We start from the raw sequence: 25,433 nt of genomic DNA, 5'->3' as shown, positions 1-25,433 counted from the left end.
CCCATGTTGACTCCAATGCTTCCCCCCGTTGTGTCAAGTTGGCTGGATGTTCTGTGGGTGGTGGACCATCATTGATACACACAGGAAACTGTTGAGTGCGAAAAACCCAGCAGCATTGCAGTACTTAACACACTCAAACCGGTGCGCTTGGCACCTACTACCATACCATGTTCAAAGGCACTTAAGTCTTTTGTCTTGCCCATTCACAATCCATGTCTCAAAGCTTAAAAATCCTTCTTTAACCTGTCTCCTCCCCTTCATCTACATTGATTTGAAGTGGATTTAATGAGGGATAAGGGATCATAGCTTTCACCTGGCTTCAACTGGTCAGTCTATGTCATGGAAAGAGCAGGTGTTTAATGTTTTGTACACACATTGTAGTTGTATACAGTGCAGGTATTTCGCTTATGAATTGTTAAGATCAATTATTACATATTTTTGGAGTTGTGCATTCAAGCTAAGGTCCTGGTGTTCTTTTCTTATACAGTAAACTTTTATTGAAGCAATATACATTTACAGCCACACAAATACAATATTACAATACGTTTTCAAAAGTTGCAAAATATATACACACAATAATGGCAGTGGCACAACCAGTCATGTTTTCTAAAAAATAAATCTTTGTCCAATAAAGTGCAAAACATAGTCCAGTAACTATGATCTGAAAATACAGTGTTTGTCACAGAATAGAGCAAGTTGCCAAATTCAGCCAAATGTCATTGTACAATGCCTGCTGTCTTTCAGATGATGGCCTGAGTGACACTTCTATGAGTCCTTTTCTGAGTAAAGTAACTACCATTCTCTGGAAAACTATGTATGAAAGTTTTCTACATATGTGATTCTACAACATGATGAATGGGTAAATGACAAGACTAAGAAGCTAAAGTGCTACTTCAAAAGTTTGAAATGAGCGATGACAGATATCTATGAAATGATAAGTTTACACAGAATAAAACAAGCTTATCAAGGTTCGCCCTGGGCTTAAAGCTGAAATCTGTAGGGGTGAAACTGCCACATCCGTTTGCAATATTACAACAAAGACGTTACTTCAAATAACGAACACACATTTTTTTCATTGCACATGCGATAGATCAGCAGAGTACTATGATATTTTTTTACCAGGATGCATCTCTGCCCCATAATAAAAGAATAACAAATGTGCCTGGAGTGACCAGTGGCGCTGTTTCACCTTATGTGAATTATAGCTTTAAGCTTTCATTTTGACAGTAATTTTTTTACAGTCACTCAGATATGTGTATGGAAATGGCTTGTATAGTGCAATATTCTGAATCTCAACCCCAGAGTTGGAATGTTCTGAGTGACAGAGGTACATTGCTCCTCCTTTAGCCTACAAAAAAAATGGTATCCCATGTACCCCAGCTCAGCTCTTCTCCTGCAGCATGTGTTGCCTGGTGGAAGATGCTGTGCTACCATCCAAACTAGACCTCGATTGTTTCCGAATCCGATCAAGAATGTAGAATCGGAGCATCAGGAAGAAACCTATGGGACAGACCACACAATGTTTCAGATTAGTTCTGTGATGGACCAATAATACATTACAGAAGCTAGAATCTATGCTCCAGAATTAGATTCCAGATTCTGAATTCAAAACAGCCTATAATCAACATCATTCTAAGCTATCTGTAACAGCTAAATGCTTAATGAATGTCACTTATTATCAACAGTAGTGAAACAAATGACATGGGAAGAAATCCATATACACTACCGGTCAAAAGTATTCTCATTCAAGTTTTTTTAAATTTATTTTAAATTTATTTTTTACATTGTATAATAGTGAAGACATCAAAACTATGAAATAACACATATGGAATCATATAGTAACCAAAAACATGTTCAACAAATCCAAATATATTTGAGATTCTTCAAATAGCCACCCTTTGCCTTGATGACAGCTTTGCACACTCTTGGCATTCTCTCAACCAGCTTCATGAGGAATGCATTTCAATTAACAGGTGTGCCTTCTTAAAAGTTAATTTGTGTAATTTCTTTCCTTGTTAATGTGTTTGAGCCAATCAATTGTGTTGTGACCCAGTAGGGGGGGTGTACAGATGATAGCCCTATTTGGTAAAAGACCAAGTCCATATTATGGCAAGAACAGCTCAAATAAGCAAAGAGAAACGACAGTCCATCATTACTTTAAGACATGAAGGTCAGTCAATAAGGAACATTTCAAGAACTTTGAATGTCTGAAGTGCAGAACTTTGAAGTGCAGTCGCATAAACCATCAAGCGATATGATGAAACTGGCACTCATGAGGAATGGAAGACCCAGAGTTACCTCTGCTGCAGAGGATAAGTTCATTAGAGTTACTAGCCTCAGAAATTGCAGCCCAAATAAATGCTTCACAAAGTTCAAGTAACAGACACATCTCAACATCAGCTGTTCAGAGGAGACTGCCTGAATCAGGCCTTCATGCTCAAATTGCTGCAAAGAAACCACTACTAAAGGAAACCAATAAGAAGAGGAGACTTGCTTGGGCCAAGAAACACGAGCAATGGACATTAGACCAGTGGGAATTTGTCCTTTGGGTCGGAGTCCAAATTGGAGATTTTTGGTTCCAACCGCCATGTCTTTGTGAGACGCGGTGTGGGTGAACGGATGATCTCCGCATGTGTATTTCCCACCGTAAAGCATGGAGGAGGAGGTGTTATGGTGTGAGGGTGCTTTGTTGGTGACACTGTCTGTGATTTATTTAGAATTAAAAGCATACTTAACCAGCATGGCTACCACAGCATTCTGCAGCGATACGCCATCCCTACTGGTTTTGGCTTAGTGGGACTATCATTTGTTTTTCAATAGGACAATGACCCAACACACCTCCAGGCTGTGTAAAGGCTATTTGACCAAGAAGGAGAGTGATGGCGTGCGGCATCAGATGACCTGGCCTCCACAATCCCGACCTCAACCAAATTGAGATGGTTTGGGATGAGTTGGACTGCAAAGTGAAGGAAAAGCAGCCGACAAGTGCTCAGCACATGTGGGAACTCCTTCAAGACTGTTGGAAAAGCATTCTAGGTGAAGTTGGTTGAGAGAATGCGAAGAGTGTACAAAGCTGTCAAGGCAAAGGGTGGCTGTTTGAAGAATCTAATATGAAATATATTTTGATTTGTTTAACATTTCTTTTGGTTACTACATGATTCCATATGTGTTACTTCATAGTTTTGATGTCTTCACTATTATTCTACAATGTAGAAAATAGTCAAAATAAAGAAAAACCTTTGAATGAGTGGGTGTTATAAAACCTTTGACTGGTGGTGTAGGTATTTTAAAAAGGTCACACCAGCAATAAAGAGCAGCTTTTTTTGTGAACTTCTAGCAGACAGAGCTATACACTAGCTTCTAATCTAAGCATGTAGCTAATAGCTAATGAATACAACCGGAAATCGGTTGCAGGGAGGTTTTTCCTGATATGCGGTTGAACCAGAACACTTTTACAGGGCATTGTTTCAAAGCAACACAATAGACGGTTGGCTCTGACAGCCTCCTCTAGTCATGTGACCATATTAACCTTTTGATAGACTCAACAGAGGTGGACCTACCCTGTAGGGAGTTGAGGATGCAGAAAAGGAAGAGGATGAACTCAGAGAGCTGTCCAAAGTCCAAGAATCCCAGGCCCCACGTGGTCCCGAACAGGCAGCTGAGACCCCAGATACTGAGGAACGCCACCTTGTTCTTCCGCCACTCATCTCGGTTCTGGATATTTCTCAGGACCAGGAAGAGCATGATCAGACCAGAGAGGACCACTACAGCCAGGAAGGTCAGGTTGATGAAGTAATGGGCTAGTAGGCCTACAGAGCGTGGAGACACATCCATCCAGCACCTAGAAGACCATGGTGAAAAAGCATGAATCACTGGGCTAACTTACTCATCACCTCAGTCAAATGTCAAAACTTGAACTACTGTTCATCTTACAGGTACAGTAGATCCAAAGTGCACTCACATCAAGTAGGGGTTGTTGACATCTTCACTGGACACAACCTCTATCACACCATAGACTTTTCCAATGGCAAGCAGTACAATGACCGGAACAGCTGGGAGACCTGGACAGAGGATGAAAATGATGGTAACAGTCAATGGTTTAAAGGTGTATTCAAGTCCATTGTATTCATCTACCAATTGGCAGTGGAATATAAACCAATTCTTTGTGTATGTTTCCACTCACCAAAGCCAACCAGGTGCCAAACATAAGGATTGGGGGAGGGGCTGAACACCATGTAGACCAACCAAAAAGTGTGAAACACTTCAATAAACATCCAGGAGAAGGAACTGAGCAGAGCATAGTGGAGAGCCGCTCCAAAAACCCAGCATGCCTTGTTACCTCCCACGTTGGCCACAGTTCCTGTCAGGAAGAAGAGGAGGCTAAGAAGGAACAGTGCCATGGCCAGACCCCGATGGACCGCATTGGACTGGTCCTTCGCTCTCCTGCCACAGTGCAAGAAGAGGAGAGAAAGTTAGTGAGAGAGATGGAGGGAGGGAGGGAGGAAGGGGAGGGGGGATGGAGGGAGGGAGAGAGAGTGGGTAACTGCTATGAAACGAATATCACTCATATTTTTCAAGCATTTAGGATTTCCCATGATCTCAGATATTTGCACAACATGATTAGGAAGTATTGTCACATGTTGAGGCCTGGTAGTAGATATTATGCATAGGACAGGCTGCAGGGAGACAGATCATTGCATGTGAGGAGAAGTACCTCTGTGTGTTAAGGAAGTAGATGAGGACAACACAGCTCAACGTAGAGGCAGCACAGCCCATTGATGTAATGACAGTTAGAGCCACCAGATGGCGGACTGGTCCTGGTTCCAATTGCTGAGGTGAATAGAGGACAAAACCAAGTTTAGGCCTACTATTACCAATCTACTTGAGATGAGTTCTTATTTATTTATTCAAATGATTGCCCATGTAAATATTCTAGATAGAGGTTATAGCTCACCACTAGGATGGCAAAGTATGTGAGATGATTACAGTGGCACTCTGTGTCTTCCACACCTTTCTGTATGGTCTCACAACCTTCCTTTTTCCATGTGACCTCTGCTGGATCTGCAACAATTAAACCAATACCAATAGCCGTAGCAAGACCTGGAAATGCTAACACTGCATAATTAAGCGTTAAGGCCCAAGGTGGTGTGGTATATGGCCAATATACCACATGTAAGGGCTGTTCTTACACACGACGCAACGAGAAGTGCCTAGATACAGTCCTTAGCCGTGTTATATTGGCCATATACCACAAACCCCTGAGGTGCCTTATTGCTATTATAAACTGGTTACCAACATAATTAGAACAGTAAACATGTAATTTTGCGTCATACCTGTGGTATATTATCTGATATACCACGGCTTTCAGCCAATCAGCATCCAGGGCTCAAAAGACCCGGTTTATAATCATGAATAAACATCCTCTATATTCAATACAAATAATAATATAAATAAGTACGCTATTATTGCAACCAAGTTTAAACAGGCTTCTTTACAAACCTTTCTTTGTGTCCCAAGAAACACATGTTCTTGAGTGACTTGTCTGAAAAAGATAAGTTACAAAAGGGAGATAAGAGGCAAGTAGGGACTAACATATTTAATTCACCACTAGATGGCGACCTGGATACTGAACAACAACACATACCAAATAATGTATATCTGTCTGGCATGCAAGATTAGCTTCAATCATATTTTACAAGTGCTACTGTTGACCAACACACTGAGTCAGACCAGAAAGGATCAAGTGTGCAATTATGTGAACACAACATTTTCAATTTAATTGATACACCAGAATCAATCAAAAATATCTAAAAGTGATAACAATAAGACCATGCTGAGATAAAGTACAGAAACACTAAACACTACAACCACACAACAGAAAGTTAACTTTACTCTAACTGTACAACTGTTTAAGGATACAAATCTACTGTACTCAGGGGCAACACCCCTGTGATGTACAGTATTGAATAAAAAGCTACTTGCTACAGTACAATTGTTAGAGTGACTATTTCTGAGATGAAGCAGACATCTTTTTCTACAAATCTTTCACATTGTTTCCTTTTGTTTCTGAAAGGGCTTTTGAAGTGGTTTGTGCTCGGAGGGTTTGAGACAGTAAAATACATCAAGGGAAGGAAATGGCGTGCTTCAAGTCAACTAAGACACACAGATGCATTCAGGCAAGCACGCACACACTTACTGGTATTGCAGAATGATGGAAACCAATCCTGATTGGCTCTGGAAGGTTGGTGATGATCTCATTCTCCACAGTGATTCCCACCACATCTTCTAGAATCCTGATGTCATTCTGGTCTGCCTTAGAACACCCCTGTGAACACAACAACCAGAATCACAACTACACTTCATACTATACGGATCGGTTTCCCCGGACACAGATTCAACTTCGTCTTGGACTAAGAAGCATGTTCAATGGAGAATCTTCATTGTCTAATTCTTAGCTTAAATTATGTCCGGAAAACCGGTCCTGCTATAAGGAAGCATTACCAATGGTTTGGTGTTTTAGTGTAAACTGTAATGTACAGTTTACATAGACTAGGTTAGCAGCCAAGTGAAAAACCCAATTGGCTCTTACCTGGAATAAGATACTGTTTTTGAAGTAGGTGCAGACAACCTTGACCTTTTTCTTTTCTGGAGGTTTCAGACAAGAAGGCAGGTGAACTGATGGAATCATTTGAGGAGGAACTCCTTGAGGCGCCTGCACAACACCAACACACAAGTTAGTTATAATAATCATATAACATTACGTGTTTGTGTGTCTGTGTGTGCGTTTATGGTCTTACAGGCAGAGTGATGTTGTAGCCCTGAAAGTCTTCCTCCATCTCCACCACAGAGCTCAGGGCACAGGGCAGCACCACGTTCCCCAGCACCTTGGACCTCATCACTGTCTCCTCTATCCTACAGACCAATACAGACAGTATTTACAACCCACTCTATCTCATACAGGTCATTTCTATGCATTACATACAGTGCCTTTGGAAAGTATTCAGACCCCTTGACTTTTTCCACATTATGTTACGTTACAGCCTTATTCTAAAATGGATTAAATAGTTTTTCCCCGCCCTCATGAATCTACCCAGAACACCCCACAATGACTAAGCAAAAACAGGCTTAGAAATTGTAGCTCATTTATAATAAAGAAAACCCTGAAATATCACATTTACATAAGTATTCAGACCCTTTATTCAGTACTTTGTTGAAGCACCTTTTGGCAGAGACTACAGCCTTGAGTCTTCTTGGGTATGATGCTACAAGCTTGGCACACGTGTATTTGCAGAGTTTCTCCCATTCTTTTACCTTTATTTAACTAGGCAAGTCAGAACATATTAAGAACAAATTCTTACTTTCATTGACGGCCTAGGACCAGTGGGTTAACTGCCTTGTTCAAGGGCAGAACGACAGATTTGTACCTTGTCAGCTCAGGGATTCGAACTTGCAACCTTTCGGTTACTAGTCCAACGCTCTAACCACGCAGCCGGTCTTCTCTGCAGATCCTCTCAAACTCTGTCAGGTTGAATGGGGAGTGTTGCTGCACAGCTTTTTTCAGGTCTCTCCAGAGATGTTTGATCGGGTTCAAGTCCGGGCTCTGGCTGGGCCACTCAAGGACATTCAGAGACTTGTCCCGAAGCCACTCATGCGTTGTCTTGGCTGTGTGCTTAGGGTCCTTGTCCTGTTGGAAGGTTAACCTTCACCCCAGTCTGGGGTCCTGAGCTCTCTGGAGCAGGTTTTCATCAAGGATCTCTCTGTACTTTGCTCCGTTCATCTTTGCCTCGATCCTGACAAGTCTCCCAGTCCTTGCCGCTGAAAAACATCCCCACAGCATGATGCCACCACCACACTTCACTGTAGGGATGCTGCCAGGTTTCCTCAAGACTTGACGCTTAGCATTCAGGTCAAAGAGTTCAATCTTGGTTTCATCAAACCAGAGAATCTTGTTTCTCAGAGTATTTAGGTGCCTTTTGGCAAACTCCAAGCGTGCTGTCATGTGCCTTTTACTGAGGAGTGGCTTCTGTCTGGCCACTCTACCATAAAGGCCTGATTGGTGGAGTGCTGCAGAGATGGTTGTCCTTCTGGAAGGTTCTCCCATCTCCACAGAGGAACTCTTGAGCTCTGTCAGAGTGACCATCGGTCAGGTCACCTCTAGGTCACCAGGCTGCTCGTTATGGCACTCACCTGTCACCATCGTTACATGCACCTGCGCGTCATCAGACTCACCTGGACTCCATCACCTCCCTGATTACCTTCCCTCTCCCTTTGGTTCCTTCCCCAGGCGTTATTGTGTCTGTTCCTAGGTCATGTCTGTGCGTTGTTTGTGATACGTGTTGGTTTCATTTACTTATTAAAACACTCACTCCCTGACCTTGCTTCCCGACTCTTAGCACACATTGTTACAGAATAACGCCTCACCTAAGGGAAGCATCAGGGAGTCTTTTTTTTTGTGTCAGTGTAAATGACGTCAGGTCCGGGAGCCACTACAGGCTCTCATGCCTCAGCCGGATCGCCAGGCTCTCATGCCTCAGCCGGATCGCCAGGCTCCCCTGCCTCAGCCGGTCTGTCAGGTTCCCGCACCCCAGGCGGCGACAGGTTCCCGCGATCAGCAGGGGTGACCGGTCCGCTCCTGATCCCCGGAATCGTCCCTTTGGTTGGCGTCCTGCTGCTGGACCCGAACGCGCCAGGGAGGGGGTACCGTCACGTATGCTCTCTCTCCGGCGCTCTAGGTCACCATGCTCCTGCGTCTCAGCCGGATTGACAGGTTTCCTGCGCCTTAGCAGAGGTGACCGGTCCGCTCCTGATATCCGGGATCGTCATTTTGGTCGGCGTCCTGCGGCTGGAGACGTGCGTCTGGGAGGGGGTACTGTCAGGTGTGCTCCCTCTCCGGCCTCTAGGTCACCAGGCTGCTCATAATGGTGCACACCTGCCACCATCGTCACGTGCACCTGCGTGTCATCAGACTCACCTGGGCTCCATCACCCCCCTGATTACTTTCCCTATATATGTCACTCCTTTTGGTTCCTTCCCCAGGCGTTATTGTTTCTGTTCATGGGTCATGTCTGTGCGTTGTTTGTGTTACGTGTTTCATTTATTTATTAAAACACTCACTCCCTGAACTTGTTTCCTGACTCTCAGCACACATCATTACAGCTATTGTGTGTACAGTCGTGGCCAAAAGTTTGCATATACTCCAGAATGTGAAGAGTGATCAGATGAATTGCAATTAATTGCAAAGTCCCTCTTTGCCATGCTAATGAACTGAATCCCCCCAAAACATTTCCACTGCATTTCAGCCCAGCCACAAAAGGACCAGCTGACATCATGTCAGTGATTCTCTCGTTAACACAGGTGTGAGTGTTGACGAGGGCAAGGCTGGCGATCACTCTGTCATGCTGATTGAGTTCGAATAACAGACTGGAAGCTTCAAAAGGAGGGTGGTGCTTGGAATCGTTGTTCTTCCTCTGTCATCCATGGTTACCTGCAAGGAAACACGTGCCGTCATCATTGCTTTGCACAAAAAGGGCTTCACAGGCAAGGATATTGCTGCCAGTAAGATTGCACCTAAATCAACCATTTATCGGATCATCAAGAACTTCAAGGAGAGCGGTTCAATTGTTATGAAGAAAGCTTCAAGGCGAGCAAGAAAGTCCAGCAAGCGCCACGACCGTCTCCTAAAGTTGATTCAGCTGCGGGATCGGGGCACCACCAGTACAGAGCTTGCTCAGGAATGGCAGCAGGCAGGTGTGAGTGCATCTGCATGCACAGTGAGGTGAAGACTTTTGGAGTATGGTCTGGTGTCAAGAAGGGCAGCAAAGAAGCCACTTCTCTCCAGGAAAAACATCAGGGACAGACTGATATTCTGCAAAAGGTACAGGGGTTGGACTGCTGAGGATTGGGGTATAGTAATTTTCTCTGATGAATCCCCTTTCCGATTCTTTGGAGCATCTGGAAAAAAAGCTTGTCCGGAGAAGACAAGGTTAGCACTACCATCAGTTCTGTGTCATGCCAACAGTAAAGCATCCTGAGACCATTCATGTGTGGGGTTGCTTCTCAGCCAAGGGAGTGGGCTCACTCACAATTTTGCGTAAGAACACAGCCATGAATAAAGAATGGTACCAACACATCCTCCGAGAGCAACCTCTCCCAACCATCCAGGAACAGTTTGGTGATGAACAATGCCTTTTCCCGCATGATGGAGAACCTTGCCATCAAGCAAAAGTGATAACTAAGTGGCTCGGGGAACAAAACATCGATATTTTGGGTCCATGGCCAGGAAACTCCCCAGACCTTAATCCCATTGAGAACTTGTGGTCAATCCTCAAGAGGCGGGTGGACAAACAAAAACCCACAAATTCTGACAAACTCCAAGCATTGATTATGCAAGAATGGGCTGTCATCAGTCAGGATGTGGCCCTGAAGTTAATTGACAGCATGCCAGGGCGGATTGCAGAGGTCTTGAAAAAGAAGGGTATTATATTGACTCTTTGCATCAACTTCATGTAATTGTCAATGAAAGCCTTTGACACTGAAATGCTTGTAATTATACTTCAGTATTCAATAGTAACATCTGACAAAAATATCTAAAGACACTGAAGCAGCAAACTTTGTGGAAATTAATATCTGTGTCATTCTCAAAACTTTTGGCCACGACTGTACATTGCTTTTGGGCATGTGATAGTGATATAGAAACTGCTGTACAATAGATGGACGTTTTGTGTACAAACCAGCCACCACCCACTAATCACAATGAGCTCAATTTTCTGTTTGTGGTCCTAAGCTCTGCAGCTCACTCATAATAGATGACATCATACTTCACTACTGCCCGAGTATGTTTACAACCACATCTTGTCATGCTGGTTAGTCAACTCAGGAGGATAGGCATAGCCATAGAGGATAAAGGAGTTTGAGATGTGACATGGGGGGGTGTAATTCAAAACAAAGAGGTAAAACTTACATGTTCACCTTATCACCAGATCCCTGACTCGCCTCATCACAAAACTCGTTTTCTGAAAGGCAAAGAATCCATTCAGAAACAGTGTAGTATTTATATTTTCAAGACTGTATAACACAACCAAAATGTACTTAGATGAACACAAAAATTATTAAAGTTGATTTCCTCATCAGACAATTTAACTGACAACCTAAAGGCTTGCTTACTGCAGTTGATAATTTCGCCAAAAAACTCATAGGCTGGGTGTGTTTTGTAACTTATGATATCATCCCGTTGTGTCGCGTTGAGTATCCCGTACGTCGAAATCCCTTTGTTTTCGCCTTGGGACAGGTCAGTGCAGCAGTTCCCCTGTAGACCAGACGGCCAGCACAGAGTGTGGTTCTGTCCTTTCACCTCTACCCAGAGCTGGTCCAGAAGGGGCTCCCAGTACACACAGAAGGGTCTCTCTCTTGCCTCTGGGCTCGGATCCAGCTTGATGACAGAGGAGTTCTCACATTGGGCCGTTATCTCACCTCGGATGGACAGGCAGCTCTCATTGGCTGAGATGGTGATGGTGCCACAGCCCCTTTTCAAATCGTGAGCCAGAGTTAAGAGCCCGTTGCCATGGCGCCAGGTTCCACACATTTTGAAGTCCCTGTCATTTTCCCCTGATCCTGTTTGGACAATAGTTTTTGAGAATTATTTATGTTTTACTTTTAAACTTTTTAAGAAACAGAATCCCTCTCAGTTCATACAGTATTTTGCTTTATTTGTAGGACATTACAAATAAAATGTTCACTTACCTGATGCAAAGAGGGCAAAGAGAAAGATCATCCACAGGGTCCCTCCAAACCCCTGGTTGGGCTCCATTGTTACTGTATGGTTTCACCTTTGACCTCTATAGAACGGCAAGAAGAATAACACATTTGTAAAACATGAATACTGCTCAACTTTAATTAGTGTTCTGTGAAAAGCAGGATAGATCTGTCCCAGAGTGATTGCAGTCAGTCTTTCAAACACATATCTGTACCATTCCTTCCAGGGGCGATTCTCTAATTATTTACCCTGTCTTCTCTAAACAACACATTTCCTAGACACCATTCCTCTTCTTAGATACACTTATTCTTATTTATTTAAAAAAAATAATTAACTATTTCCTTATCAATAAAAACATTTGTTCTAAAAATACATTCAGTGTCCTTTATTGAGTTTGTATCAATGAGAACACTCTTTCCTTCCAACGATCACACGGACACCAGTCACTGTGTCTTGTATTCACTGAGTCTTCAATGACAAGTATGTGTTCTGAGGTCTCACAGATGCAGACTTACCAATGAATGAAATGCTAATTCACTGTATTCACACTAATTCCCTTTTTGAGAAAATATCTATATCGTATTAGCTATTCTGCAGAAGACATGTAAAACCCATGTGGCTGCTGCCATGGAGATCGACATATCTTCCCACAGACACACGCCACAGTCTTTTATTTCAAATCCAACTGAGTTGTAGTAGCAGACAAGTGACCTACATGTGCACAATTTAAAATGTTGGGGAAGCTACTCTGAAAATATAGTTTACCAAGCTACACTCTTACAAAAAAAGGGTTCCAAACAGGTTCTTCAGCTGTACCCATTGGAGAACACTTTTTGGTTCCAGGTAGAACCCTCTGTATGAAGGGTTCTACCTGGAACCCAGGACGGTTCTACCTGCAACCAAAAAGGGTTCGTCAAAGGGTTAGAGAGCACCTTTCTTTCCTAAGAGTGAATAGATATGACGTCACACTGGAAGAAATTAAGCTACGCTAAAGCTACCCTGAAGAAAATGTAGTTTACTTAACTAAAGTTGGGAAAAGTAGTTCACTACACCCAAACTACTTTGTGAAAAATTATCATATGTAAATCTGAAATGTCATAGACTACAAATTGCAAGAACAGATCACTTGGGTAAAATGTTACAGAATGTTTAATTTAGCCTATTAAACACAAAAATTGTGTTTCAAGTAAGAATTATGCAGGTCTAATGCCGAAAAATAAAGGAAATTCTTGCCTACTTGACCCATATTTTATTTTTGTTAAAAAAGTAGTGTGTAGTTCCAGTAGTTAGCTACACCACTACATGGAAGCTAGCTAAGGGTAAATTTCGCTACATTAGTAAAATATGTTTAGTGAGATCTAGCTCTAATTTGGCTAACAGAGCAAAAATCCCATCTACTGGTATTAAGGTAATTCTTGCAGGGAAATGATCTTCACGCTGTACGACTCAGAGGGCGGTATATGGTGTAGATGTCTCCCACATTACCTCAGGAGGAAAGATTTGAATCTTTATTTATTATTTTTATTTATTTTTTATTTCACCTTTATTTAACCAGGTAGGCTAGTTGAGAACAAGTTCTCATTTACAACTGCAACCTGGCCAAGATAAAGCAAAGCAGTGTGACACAGACAACAACACAGAGTTACACATGGAGTAAACAATAAACAAGCCAATAACACAATAAACAAGTCAATGACACAGTAGAAAAAAAGAAAGTCTATATACAGTGTGTGCAAAAGGCATGAGGTAGGTAGGCAATAAATAGGCCATAGGAGCGAATAATTACAATTTAGCAGATTAACACTGGAGTGATAAATGAGCAGATGATGATGTGCAAGTAGAGATACTGGTGTGCAAAAGAGCAGAAAAATAAATAAAAACAGTATGGGATGAGGTAGGTTGATTGGGTGGGCTATTTAGAGGTGGACTATGTACAGCTGCAGCGATCGGTTAGCTGCTCAGATAGCTGATGTTTAAAGTTGGTGAGGGAAATAAAAGTCTCCAACTTCAGCGATTTTTGCAATTCGTTCCAGTCACTGGCAGCAGAGAACTGGAAGGAAAGGCGAGATATACCTTCTGGAATGTGTGCTACGGGTGGGTGTTGTTATCGTGACCAGTGAACTGAGATAAGGCAGAGCTTTACCTAGCATAGACTTATAGATGACCTGGAGCCAGTGGGTCTGGCGACGAATATGTAGCGAGGGCCAGCCGATTAGAGCATACTGGTTGCAGTGGTGGGTGGTATAAGGTGATTTGGTAACAAAACAAATGGCACTGTGATAGACTGCATCCAGTTTGCTGAGTAGAGTATTGGAAGCTATTTTGTAGATGACATCGCCGAAGTCGAGGATCGGTAGGATAGTCAGTTTTACTAGGGTAAGTTTGGCGGCGTGAGTGAAGGAGGCTTTGTTGCGAAATAGAAGCCGATTCTAGATCTGATTTTGGATTGGAGATGTTTAATATGAGTCTGGAAGGAGAGTTTACAGTCTAACCAGACACCTAGGTATTTATAGTTGTCCACATATTCTAGGTCGGAACCGTCCAGGGTGGTGATGCTAGTCGGGCGGGCGGGTGCGGGCAGCGAACGGTTGAAAAGCATGCATTTGGTTTTACTAGCGTTTAAGAGCAGTTGGAGGCCACGGAAGGAGTGTTGTATGGCATTGAAGCTCGTTTGGAGGTTAGTTAGCACAGTGTCCAAGGAAGGGCCAGAAGTATACAGAATGGTGTCGTCTGCGTAGATCAGGGAATCGCCAGCAGCAAGAGCGACATCATTGATATATACAGAGAAAAGAGTCGGCCCGAGAATTGAACCCTGTGGTACCCCCATAGAGACTGCCAGAGGTCCGGACAACATGCCCTCCGATTTGACACACTGAACTCTCTCTGCAAAGTAGTTGGTGAACCAGGTGAGGCAGTCATTAGAAAAACCAAGGCTATTGAGTCTGCGGATAAGATTTCGGTGATTGACAGAGTCAAAAGCCTTGGCCAGGTCGATGAAGACGGCTGCACAGTACTGTCTTTTATCAATGGCGGTTATGATATCGTTTAGTATCTTGAGCGTGGCTGAGGTGCACCCGTGACCGGCTCGGAAACCGGATTGCACAGCGGAGAAGGTACGGTGGGATTCGAAATGGTCAGTTATCTGTTTATTAACTTGGCTTTCGAAGACTTTAGATAGGCAGGGCAGGATGGATATAGGTCTGTAACAGTTTGGGTCTAGGGTGTCACCCCCTTTTAATAGGGGGATGACTGCGGCAGCTTTCCAATCTTTAGGGATCTCGGACGATACGAAAGAGAGGTTGAACAGGCTGGTAATAGGGGTTGCAACAATGGCGGCGGATAGTTTTAGAAAGAGAGGGTCCAGATTGTCTAGCCCAGCTGATTTGTACGGTTCCAGGTTTTGCAGCTCTTTCAGAACATCTGCTATCTGGATTTGGGTGAAGGAGAAGCTGGGGAGGCTTGGGCGAGTAGCTGCGGGGGGGGAGGGGGGCGGAGCTGTTGGTTGGCCGGGGTTGGAGTAGCCAGGAGGAAGGCATGGCCAGCCATTGAGAAATGCTTATTGAAATTTTCGATTATCATGGATTTATCGATGGTGACCGTGTTACCTAGCCTCAGTACAGTGGGCAGCTGGGAGGAGGTGCTCTTGTTCTCCATGGACTTTACAGTGTCCCAAAACTTTTTGGAGTTAGAGCTACAGGATGCAAATTTCTGCTAGCCTTTGCTTTCCTGACTGGCTGCGTGTATTGGTTCCTGACTTCCCTGAACAGTTGCGTATCGTGGGGACTATTCGATGCTATTGCAGTCCACCACAGGATGTTTTTGTGCTGGTCAAGGGCAGTCGGGTCTGAAGTGAACCAAGGGCTATATCTGTTCTTAGTTCTGCATTTTTTGAACGGGGCATGCTTATCTAAGATGGTGAGGAAATTACTTTTAAAGAATGACCAGGCATCCTCGACTGACGGGATGAGGTCAATATCCTTCCAGGATAACCGGGCCAGGTCGATTAGAAAGGCCTGCTCGCAGAAGTGTTTTAGGGAGCGTTTGACAGTGATAAGGGGTGGTCGTTTGACCGCGGACCCATAGCGGATACAGGCAATGAGGCAGTGATCGCTGAGATCCTGATTGAAAACAGCGGAGGTGTATTTGGAGGGCAAGTTGGTCAGGATAATGTCTAAGAGAGTGCCCATGTTTACGGATTTAGGGTTGTACCTGGTGGGTTCCTTGATGATTGGTGTGAGATTGAGGGCATCTAGCTTAGATTGTAGGACTGCCAGGGTGTTAAGCATATCCCAGTTTAGGTCACCTAACAGAATGAACTCTGAAGCTAGATGGGGGGCGATCAATTCACAAATGGTGTCCAGGGCACAGCTGGGAGCGGAGGGGGGTCGATAGCAGGCGGCAACAGTGAGAGACTTATTTCTGGAGAGATTAATTTTTAATCTCTTTACACTACAAAAGTATATTTCCTGGGACTAGTTTGTGTCGTCAAAGTAGTGTAGTGTAAAGAGGCCCTACGATTGAGGCGACAGGACGGGATTTTAGCTAGCTAACGTTAACAATGCTAGCTATTTTTGACAAACTTTGCTAGCTAATGGCAACATTAGAGAGATGGCAAAGTAAATTTGACGACATGATAATGATGGCAAAGTTGTGTCCTACTAATTATTTGCCTACTTTAGCAATGCCATCGTAATTTAGACTAAATAGTCATTAGTCCCCTTTCAGAATGACTAGACATCAGTCAACTTTTCGGCAGCAATATAGTGGACAGCGGCTTTAGAACAGTTATTACAATGGCATTACACAAAGGAATGATGGCAGTGCAAGCTATTGGCGACATGCTTTGGTTTCTGTGGGAAAACTGTACTCCTCCATAACAGAAGACAGACAAAAACTGCACACAGCCATTGAACCACAATCTAGCGGGGTTTGCGAAGGAGACAGTTTACGTACAACATACCTAAGAAACCTGTCACCTGCAAATGATACACACGTACAAGCACTGAGCTAAATGTTGACACAGAAAGGTTTCCTATAGGTGAAGGCCTATTCTCATCTATGCAAAAATGTATTTATTATGTAATGAGTGTGAGCACCAACACAAGTGAGATATCGATCAATCCCACAATAGGCCTACTGTAAAAACAGCATCATATGACAGATGTCACAAACAGAACAGTGAATGCCGTTTTCTATAAAGTATGTCTGGATTGTGGTGTCTGTACTTCCCTTTATGGTAAGGTGTGACTTCCCGGTGGTTTCAGGTGTTGAGAAACTTCTCCATTTCCACAAACTTTTCTCCTTTGACTGTTTAATTTTTTTTTTTTTAACCATGTCTTTACCTATCCTGCTTCCCTACACAATATTTGTACTTTGCTCAGAACTTATCTCACATAATCTAACACAATGGGGTCAGGTCACACACGTCTGCAATACTACTCTTCTCCATGTTCAACCACTCTTTATTCCTTTCTAAGCATGGCCCCCTTGGCAAAAGACCATACTACTAATAAACTATACACGGTTTTGTACTTCGAAGTATTGCATTGTGTAATTCCAGTTAGGAATTCGTTGTACACTTCAGGAATAAGGATGGGCATTCGTTTTAGTTTTAGCAGCAGTAGCAGTTTGTCTTCTTGCACTGGGGCATGAGGGGGACTGCAGTAAAATGCTCTAACTCAGTGGTATTCAAACCTTTTCAACAACAAAAACATTTGTTCATAAGCACTTCTCGGGACCCCACCCAAAATATAATGAAACAACCTTAAAATAGTTACATCAACATTTTTACATCAACAAATAACCTTCAATTCCTTACATTTCCATCTCTTATCAAAATTAAAAGAAACAAAAATAGAAATAAATACATTTACTCAAAATATACAGTACCAGTCCAAAGTTTTGACACACCTACTCATTTCAGGGTTGTTAAAAAAAAAAAACGATTTTCTAAATTGTAGAATAATATTGAAGACATCAAAACTATGAAATAACACATATGGAATCATGTAGTAACCAAAAACGTGTTAAACAAATCAAAATATATTTTATATTTGAAATTCTTCAAAGTAACGACCCTTTGCCTTGATGACAGCTTTGCACACTCTTGGCATTCGCTCAACCAGCTTCATGAGGTAGTCACCTGAAATGCATTTCAATTAACAGTTGTGCCAGTTAAAAGTTAATTTGTGGAATTTCTTTCCTTTGAGCCAATCAGTTGTTTTGTGACATGGTAGGAGTCGTATACAGAAGACAGCCCTATTTGGTAAAAGACCAAGTCCATATTATGGTAAGAACAGCTCAAATAAGCAAAGAGAAACGACAGTCCATCAATATTTTAAGACATGAAGGTCAGTCATTGCGGAACATTTCAACTTTTAAAGTTTATTCAAGTACAGTCGCAAAAACCATCAAGCGCTATGATGAAACTGGCTCTCACAAGGACCGCCACAGGAAAGGAAGACCCAGAGTTACCTCTGCTGCAGAGGATAAGTTCATTACAGTTACCAGCCTCAGAAGTTGCAGCCCAAATAAATGCTTCACAAAGTTCAAGTAACAGACACATCTCAACATCAACTGTTCAGAGAAGACTGCCTGAATCAGGCCTTCATGGTCAAATTGCTGCAAAGAAACCACTACTAAAGGACACCAATAGGAAGAGGAGAATTGCTTGGGCCAAGAAACACAAGCAATGGGTATTAGACCAGTGGAAATCTGTCCTTTGGTCTGATGAGTCCAAATTTGAGATTTTTGATTCCTACCGCCGTGTCTTTGTGAGACGCAGAGTAGGTGAACGGAGGATCTCCGCATGTGTGGTTCCCACCGTCAAGCATGGAGGAGGAGGTGTGATGGTGTGGGGCTGCTTTTCTGGCGACACTGTCAGTGATTTATTTAGAATACAAGGCACACCGTCCCATCTGGTTGGCACTTAGTGGGACTATCATTTGTTTTTCAACAGGACAATGACCCAACACACCTCCAGGCTGTGTAACAGTTATATGACCAAGAAGGAGACAATCACCCGACCTCAACCCAATTGAGATGGTTTGGGATGAGTTGGACCGCAGAGTGAAGGAAAAGCAGCCAACAAGTGCTCAGCATATCTAGGAACTCCTTCAATCAAGACTGTTTGAAAAGCATTACAGGTGAAGCTGGTTGAGAGAATGCCAAGAGTGTGCAAACTGTCATCAAGGCAAAGGGTGGTTACTTTGAAGAATCTCAAATATAAAATATATTTTGATTTGTTTAACACTTTTTTGGTTACTAGATGATTCCATATGTGTTATTTCATAGTTTTGATGTCTTCACTATTATTCCACATACAATGTAGAAAATAGCAAAAATAAAGAAAAACCCTGGAATGTTCAAACTTTTGACTGGTACTGTATATATGTTTTTAGTGTCTTTCTCAAACGTTTTTATATTGTCCAACACATCAATCTGTATTCTTACTTTTTTGTTCCTAAAAAATGTAGAAATACTAAATAATAATAATTTGGCGACCCCGACTTTGAATACCACTGCGAGTCTATGTGAAGCTCTGCTGAACATACCAGTAAGATCTACGCATCAACCCACCAGGCAGGTCTAAACTTGATGCTTTTTATCGCCTTTGCATGACCTACTCCCTTGTAGCCAAGTCAACAAGCAGTGTTGCACACCTTCCCTATCTGTCAAACTACAACTAAAGTGGGCATCAGATAATTTGCCAACAAGTTGAAGTACAAAAACAGTGTAACAGTAGTGTTATTATCATGCAAAAAGTGAGCACAATAAGAGAGGTCTTGGTTATTTGTCCATGAGTAAATGCAATACAGCACATTTATGAAAGTATGAAGACAACGTCAAATATCAGACAATCGTCAACAGCATGGTCTTTATGGATTATACAGTGGACTATACCTTAACCATACTTATAAGAAATGCACAGTCTCCCCCACCACATAATCAGACTTCACATAATCAACAAGTGCACACACGGTGCTCAGTTCTCTTCTGTTTGAGAAGGGCGAACCCGACCTCCACCCAGTCTCTGCCCCCACCCCCTCTCCATTGTTCAAGCCGAGGGCCTAAATGCAGTGAAAGAATGTCCCTTTTCACTTCTCAACTTTGTATGCGTGTGTGCGTGTGTGTGTGTGTGTGTGTGTGTGTGTGTGTGTGTGTGTGTGTGTGTGTGTGTGTGTGTGTGTGTGTGTGTGTGTGTGTGTGTGTGTGTGTGTGTGTGTTGACACGGTTCAGACAGTTATAAATGCTCAAGGCCACAAAGCATATTGTATAGTAGCTAGCCAAATAACGCATGAGCTTGGTGTCAAATATGAGTCATTGTCATTGTGTAAGCAACTTAAGTTTACATTTTGATACTTCTGATGTGACAGAGGTAAATTCACACACACAAAATCAGAAAATATATTTGAACTACTTACTGTAATATTTTTTCACACTTCCCCCACCCGTTTCACCCTTTCTTTTCAAAGATGCTGCATGTGTGAAATTGTGGCCTCAATTGAAACTTCCGCTATCCCTTGAACTCTTGTTCAAACATTTTTTTCTTTAATAAGCTGCAGTATTTTAAGCTGCAACCCTTTTTTCTTTAAGCTGCAGTATTTTGATGTATTCAACAACAGTGATTCATCCGATCTGTCACGGACAGCATCTGTATATCACTTCAGAGTAGTATAGCTCTGAGTGGCAAAGCAGTCAAAGCAAGTGTGAGTCAGACAGACATGCAACAAGCTTTACTCCACCACCTTTTGCCTGAGAAGAGCAAACAGAGAATAAACGCCCCGCTATGGCAGAGAAATGCGACCTGGTCCGTGACATCAGAGCTAAACAAAAAAGCTCTGTTGTGGCCCTAAGCTAAACAAAGAGCGTGAATAAAGTTCAAGGGTCAAACGATGGTCCAGCATCTGCTTTAGCTATGTTGACCAGTGTCCCCTCAAAGACCTGATTTCAGCCATTTAGATGAACAGGTGGGCAGAGTAGTTGGTTCAGATCAGAGATGAAAGCAAAGCTAGGAAACTCAGCTGTTTCAAGAGGGCCAAAACAAAGATGAAGGTACCAAAAATATTCACATTTACTACATTTTAATTTAGGGGTAAACAGTTCATCCAGTAATTTAATATGACTTTAATATTGCTTCCTTCTGTGAGGAAGCTATGGCCCAGTAAGCATCAACATTGCCAATGGGGTGGGAGGTAGCTTAGCGAAAAAAATAAAAAAAACTAGAGTCGATTTTATTTTACCTTTATTTAACTAGGCAAGTCAGTTAAGAACAAATTCTTATTTTCAATGACGGCCTAGGAACAGTGGGTTAACTGCCTTGTTCAGGGGCAGAACGACAGATTTATACCTTGCCAGCTCGGGGATTCGATCTTGCAACCTTCCGGTTACTAGTCCAACGCTCTAATCGATGTCCGTTCCCCTGCGGGAATCTAATTAGCATAAGAAAAAAATCCCCATAAAAATCTATCAGTTTAACCTAGAGATACAGTGCATACGGAAAGTATTCAGACCCCTTGACTTTTGTTACGTTACAGCCTTATTCTAAAATTGATGAAATCGCTTTTTTCCCTTATCAATCTACACATAATCTACCATAATGACAAAAACAAAAAACTGAAATATCACATTTACATAAGTATTCAGACCCTTTACTTAGTACTTTGTTGAAGCACCTTTGGCAGTGACTACAGCCTCGAGTCTTCTTGGGTATGAGGCTACAATCTTGGCACACCTGTATTTGGGCAGTTTTTCACATTCTTCTTTGTAGATCCTCTCAAGCGCTGCCAGGTTGGATGGAGAGCGTCGCTGCACAGCTATTTTCAGGTCTCTAGAGATGTTCGATCGGGTTCAAGTCCGGGCTCTGGCTGGGCCACTCAAGGACATTAAGAGACTTGTCCCGAAGGCACTCATGCGTTGTCTTGGCTGTGTGCTTAGGGTCCTTGTCCTGTTGGAAGGTGAACCTTCGCCCCAGTTTGAGGCCCTGAGCGCTCTGGAGTAGGTTTTCATTAAGGATCTCTCTGTACAGTATTTTGCTCCGTTCATCTTTCCCTCCATCCTGACTAGTCTCCCATACCATTCTGCTGAAAAACATCCTCACAGCATGATGCCGTAACCAACATGCTTCACCGTAGGGATGGTTGTCCTTTTCCCCCCGATTGCTCCGTTTGGCAGGGCGACCAGCTCTAGGAAGAGTGCTGGTGGTTCCAAACTTCTTCCATTTAAGAATGATGGAGGCCACCGTGTTCTTGGAGACCTTCAATGCTGCAGACATTTTTTGGTGCCCTTCCCCAGATCTGTGCCTCTACACAATCCTGTCTCGGAGCTCTACGGACAATTCCTTCGACATCATGGCTTGGTTTTTGCTCTGACATGCACTGTCAACTGTTAACCCCCAACAACAACTGCTACCTGGGCGCCTATGATGATTAAGGCAGACCCCCGCACCTCTCTGGTTCAGAGGGTTTGGGTTGGGTTTGGGTTTAATATGGGAGACATATTTCGGTTGAATGCATTCAGTTGTGCAGCTGACTAGGTTTCCCCATTTCCTAAGGTGCATTTAGTTAATGCCAGTAGTTATTGAACTTTGCAGTCTTTTGCATGCATTTTGTCCCAATGTTTATAGCAACAATTGTAATCTGCTGGTTAAAAGGCTTATACTGATACAGGAACTGTATTATTTTGCCAACCTGGCAAGCAAGCAGACAAACATTAAACGGCACCAAAACCATCACCCATCACCCAAGCATTGGTATAAATACTAGCAGCACCTCATTCTTCGATTCTGCGTTTCACAATAGTAATACCATTAAATTATGCCTACTAAAAGTAAGAACAGATAGAATTTTGATGAAATTAAGCCAAAATCAACTGTCACATACTTCAGAGCAAGTTATTTATGTGTTGGTCAACCTGACAAAGAAAGTTATCTAGTTAACGGAACATATTCCTGTCAACAACAGAAAGAAAGAAGAAATGAAAGAAAACACAAATGTAAGAACTGGTTTGTAACGGGTTGTAGACTAATTTAGCGCAATGTGAAGCAGGCCAAATCTGAGGTTCACTATTAGACCCTAAAATACAGAAACACCTGCCTCTACTTTGTCAATAAATGAATTGACTACACACTGCATTTATTAACCGGTAGGCTACACATGTGTTCTGGTGAAATTAGGAAAACAATTAAATATCACAGATGAATGTAGTAAAAAACGGGTTTACATTTGTTTTGTTTTTGTTACCTTTTACACAGTCGGACCCCGTCTGCGCCTCTGCTGAACGTGGTGGTTATGGTTTTCCGTCGATTGTTTTCCGTCGATGTCTGAAGATGTGTGTCAGAGGTCCTCCTATAAGCGATGCTCTTCACAACTCCACACGCGGACTCTACGCTATTGACAGAAACATAAACTGACCGTGTGAAGTGGAAGGCGAAAAAATCCGGATACTTCCCCAAAGCTCAGACACACACTCACACTCACAGCAGCGTGTGAAAATGAGCTCAGTCATACATGACTGAAAGTTACTCTTTCAAAGACTCGGGTATTTTTAAATGTCATTAGGCAACTTTCAGACACTTCAGACCATCCGTCACTGCACTGGCACCCGTACTACACAGTACAGCCACAAAGAAAAGGTCCAGTATTGTTTGAGCTGCCTAACCCTGTACAGAAAGCCACTCCTTAGGGAATAGCTGTCAGCACGGACAACGTGTGAGCGCCAGACTGCCTGCGGGTGGTTGGTAAGAGGAGGGCCACTGTTTGGTGAGCTTTCTCTCTACAAGAAGAATAGAAAGTAATAGGCTATTCACTATACAATCTATTGTAGGCTATAACGTGTTCCTAGCTCTCACTTTCTGTATGTTTTCTTAGAGAACGTCATTATCTATAAGTGAAGTCTACATACTACTGTATGTCTTAATGTTATGCTCTGTTATTTCCCCAAGGTTATCAGCAGTAGGCTCGCCAACTGTGATATTGTGCCACGTTAATGTTTAACCATGGGTAACAATTACCTGTAGACTTTGACAATTGACATTTTGTCAAGTCACATTTTCCATGAAAAACCTTCTCACAGGAAGGAGAGAGAGAAGGAGGTAGAGGCTCCTCTTCTGTCTTCAGCTGTCTGTGTTTGTGTGTCTGTACAGGAGGGTGTGCACGTGAGTGCATGTGAAGTAAGCAGGCTAACAAAGGGATACTTGTCTGTGGAGTGGAAGTAATTTCCTGTTTTATTTTATTATATGGCTGTTGCCCTCAACGAGATAAGGATAAGTCCCACTTCACTGGTGATGAAAGGTGTCTGCTGATTCTCTGTGGCTTGTTTTTGTGTTCGGTATCGGGAATAGGACAATACAGAATTCATATAGGCATAGGGGGCTACAGTTGAGTCACAACTGGCCGTCCGTCCAGCAATGCATGCACCCGGACACCCCAATCCAGCCTACCCCAGGATTTAAAAAGGGAAGCAGAAATTTGTCAAGCCTCCATATAAGAGACAAAGAGGAATATTTAACAACGTCACTATCTCTTTGTCAATCTCCAGACAGTGGTTATAATGGTTGATGATTGGGCTTTTTAAGAACATAAGAGTGTTTTTGTGGTGAAGGTAGTAGGCTATTAACTGTGGCAGTCAGTTAAGTAACAACTTCACAATGGTTCCTCAGCACTCACACACACACACATGCCTATCATCTGTTCTAGAAGGTCTGTCATTTGTTAAAGATTTGTAAAACAGTGATGGTCTTTGATAAAATTGCACGTTGGTGTAGTTTTCACTGGGAGACCAGTAGGTAGTGATGAGTCAGCTCAGCTGCATGCCTTTATGGGTTCGGTGGCCTCTGTCTGGACTCCAACATCCTGCAATTATGGTTTTCACCTTCAACCTTTCATAAACAAATATCAAACACAAATGTGCTTTGCTTTTAACCACTTGTGAAAAAAAAACTTTTTTTTTTTGCAGAGAAGTCATCATAAAAATGTAGAAATAAGATGTGAACTTGGTGTTAAAGGAAGCTGCACTTCCTCAAACCTTTCTTTGAACATCATGTCATTTGTAGGTTTCATTCACTTGTTAATGCTCTGAAGCTCGAAGCTTAAAACATTACGTATCACCTCAGACAGTATCAGGTAGATTTACCTCATACACTTGCACACTCACAGTTATGGCTCAAATACAGCAGGTGCCTTGTGCTCCGAGATACTTTTGTTACACTCCACACATCCTTTCTCCCTCCCTCACCCCTGGAATTCCGTGGCGCCCCAAGGTAATAACACTGATGTATTGTGCCTAGGGTCACACACACACACACACACACACACACACACACACACACACACACACACACACACACACACACACACACACACACACACACACACACACACACACACACACACACACACACACACACACACACACACACACACACACACACACACACACACACACACACACACACACACACACACACGTCTTAGGTCTTACCCTATTAAATATTTGATGGATGCAAACCAAGACACTTGGACTCACATTCTCTGAGGCCTCCTCTTGTTATTGTCCAAGTCAATGGTTTCATAGCGATTTGGGGCCTCACCACTAACTCCAGTCAATGGTTATAGCACCTAAAGCCACACCAAAGAGTATAATACCACATTCACAGCAAACACAAAGATGTAATAGTATTTTG

General features: G+C 42.7%; 1 protein-coding gene across 1 annotated transcript; it reads right to left on the bottom strand.

The window, feature by feature from the left end:
• Positions 1-471: 471 nt before the first annotated feature.
• LOC139562941 (adhesion G-protein coupled receptor G5-like) lies at positions 472-23,455 on the bottom strand. The gene is made up of 14 exons (XM_071381134.1): positions 22,993-23,455; positions 11,740-11,834; positions 11,164-11,610; positions 10,961-11,012; positions 6,798-6,912; positions 6,590-6,712; positions 6,197-6,325; positions 5,500-5,542; positions 4,955-5,061; positions 4,715-4,830; positions 4,184-4,443; positions 3,962-4,061; positions 3,561-3,841; positions 472-1,500 (listed from the first exon to the last, which is right to left on the bottom strand). Exons 2-14 carry the CDS (start codon positions 11,804-11,806, stop codon positions 1,382-1,384), a joined length of 1,959 nt encoding a protein of 652 aa, XP_071237235.1. The 5' UTR covers positions 11,807-11,834; positions 22,993-23,455; the 3' UTR covers positions 472-1,381.
• Between the last annotated feature and the right edge of the window lie 1,978 nt (positions 23,456-25,433).

This window comes from Salvelinus alpinus, chromosome 33, assembly GCF_045679555.1.
Source record: "Salvelinus alpinus chromosome 33, SLU_Salpinus.1, whole genome shotgun sequence".
Taxonomy (NCBI): Eukaryota; Metazoa; Chordata; class Actinopteri; order Salmoniformes; family Salmonidae; genus Salvelinus; species Salvelinus alpinus.
This window is presented reverse-complemented; position numbering and strand designations above follow the sequence as displayed.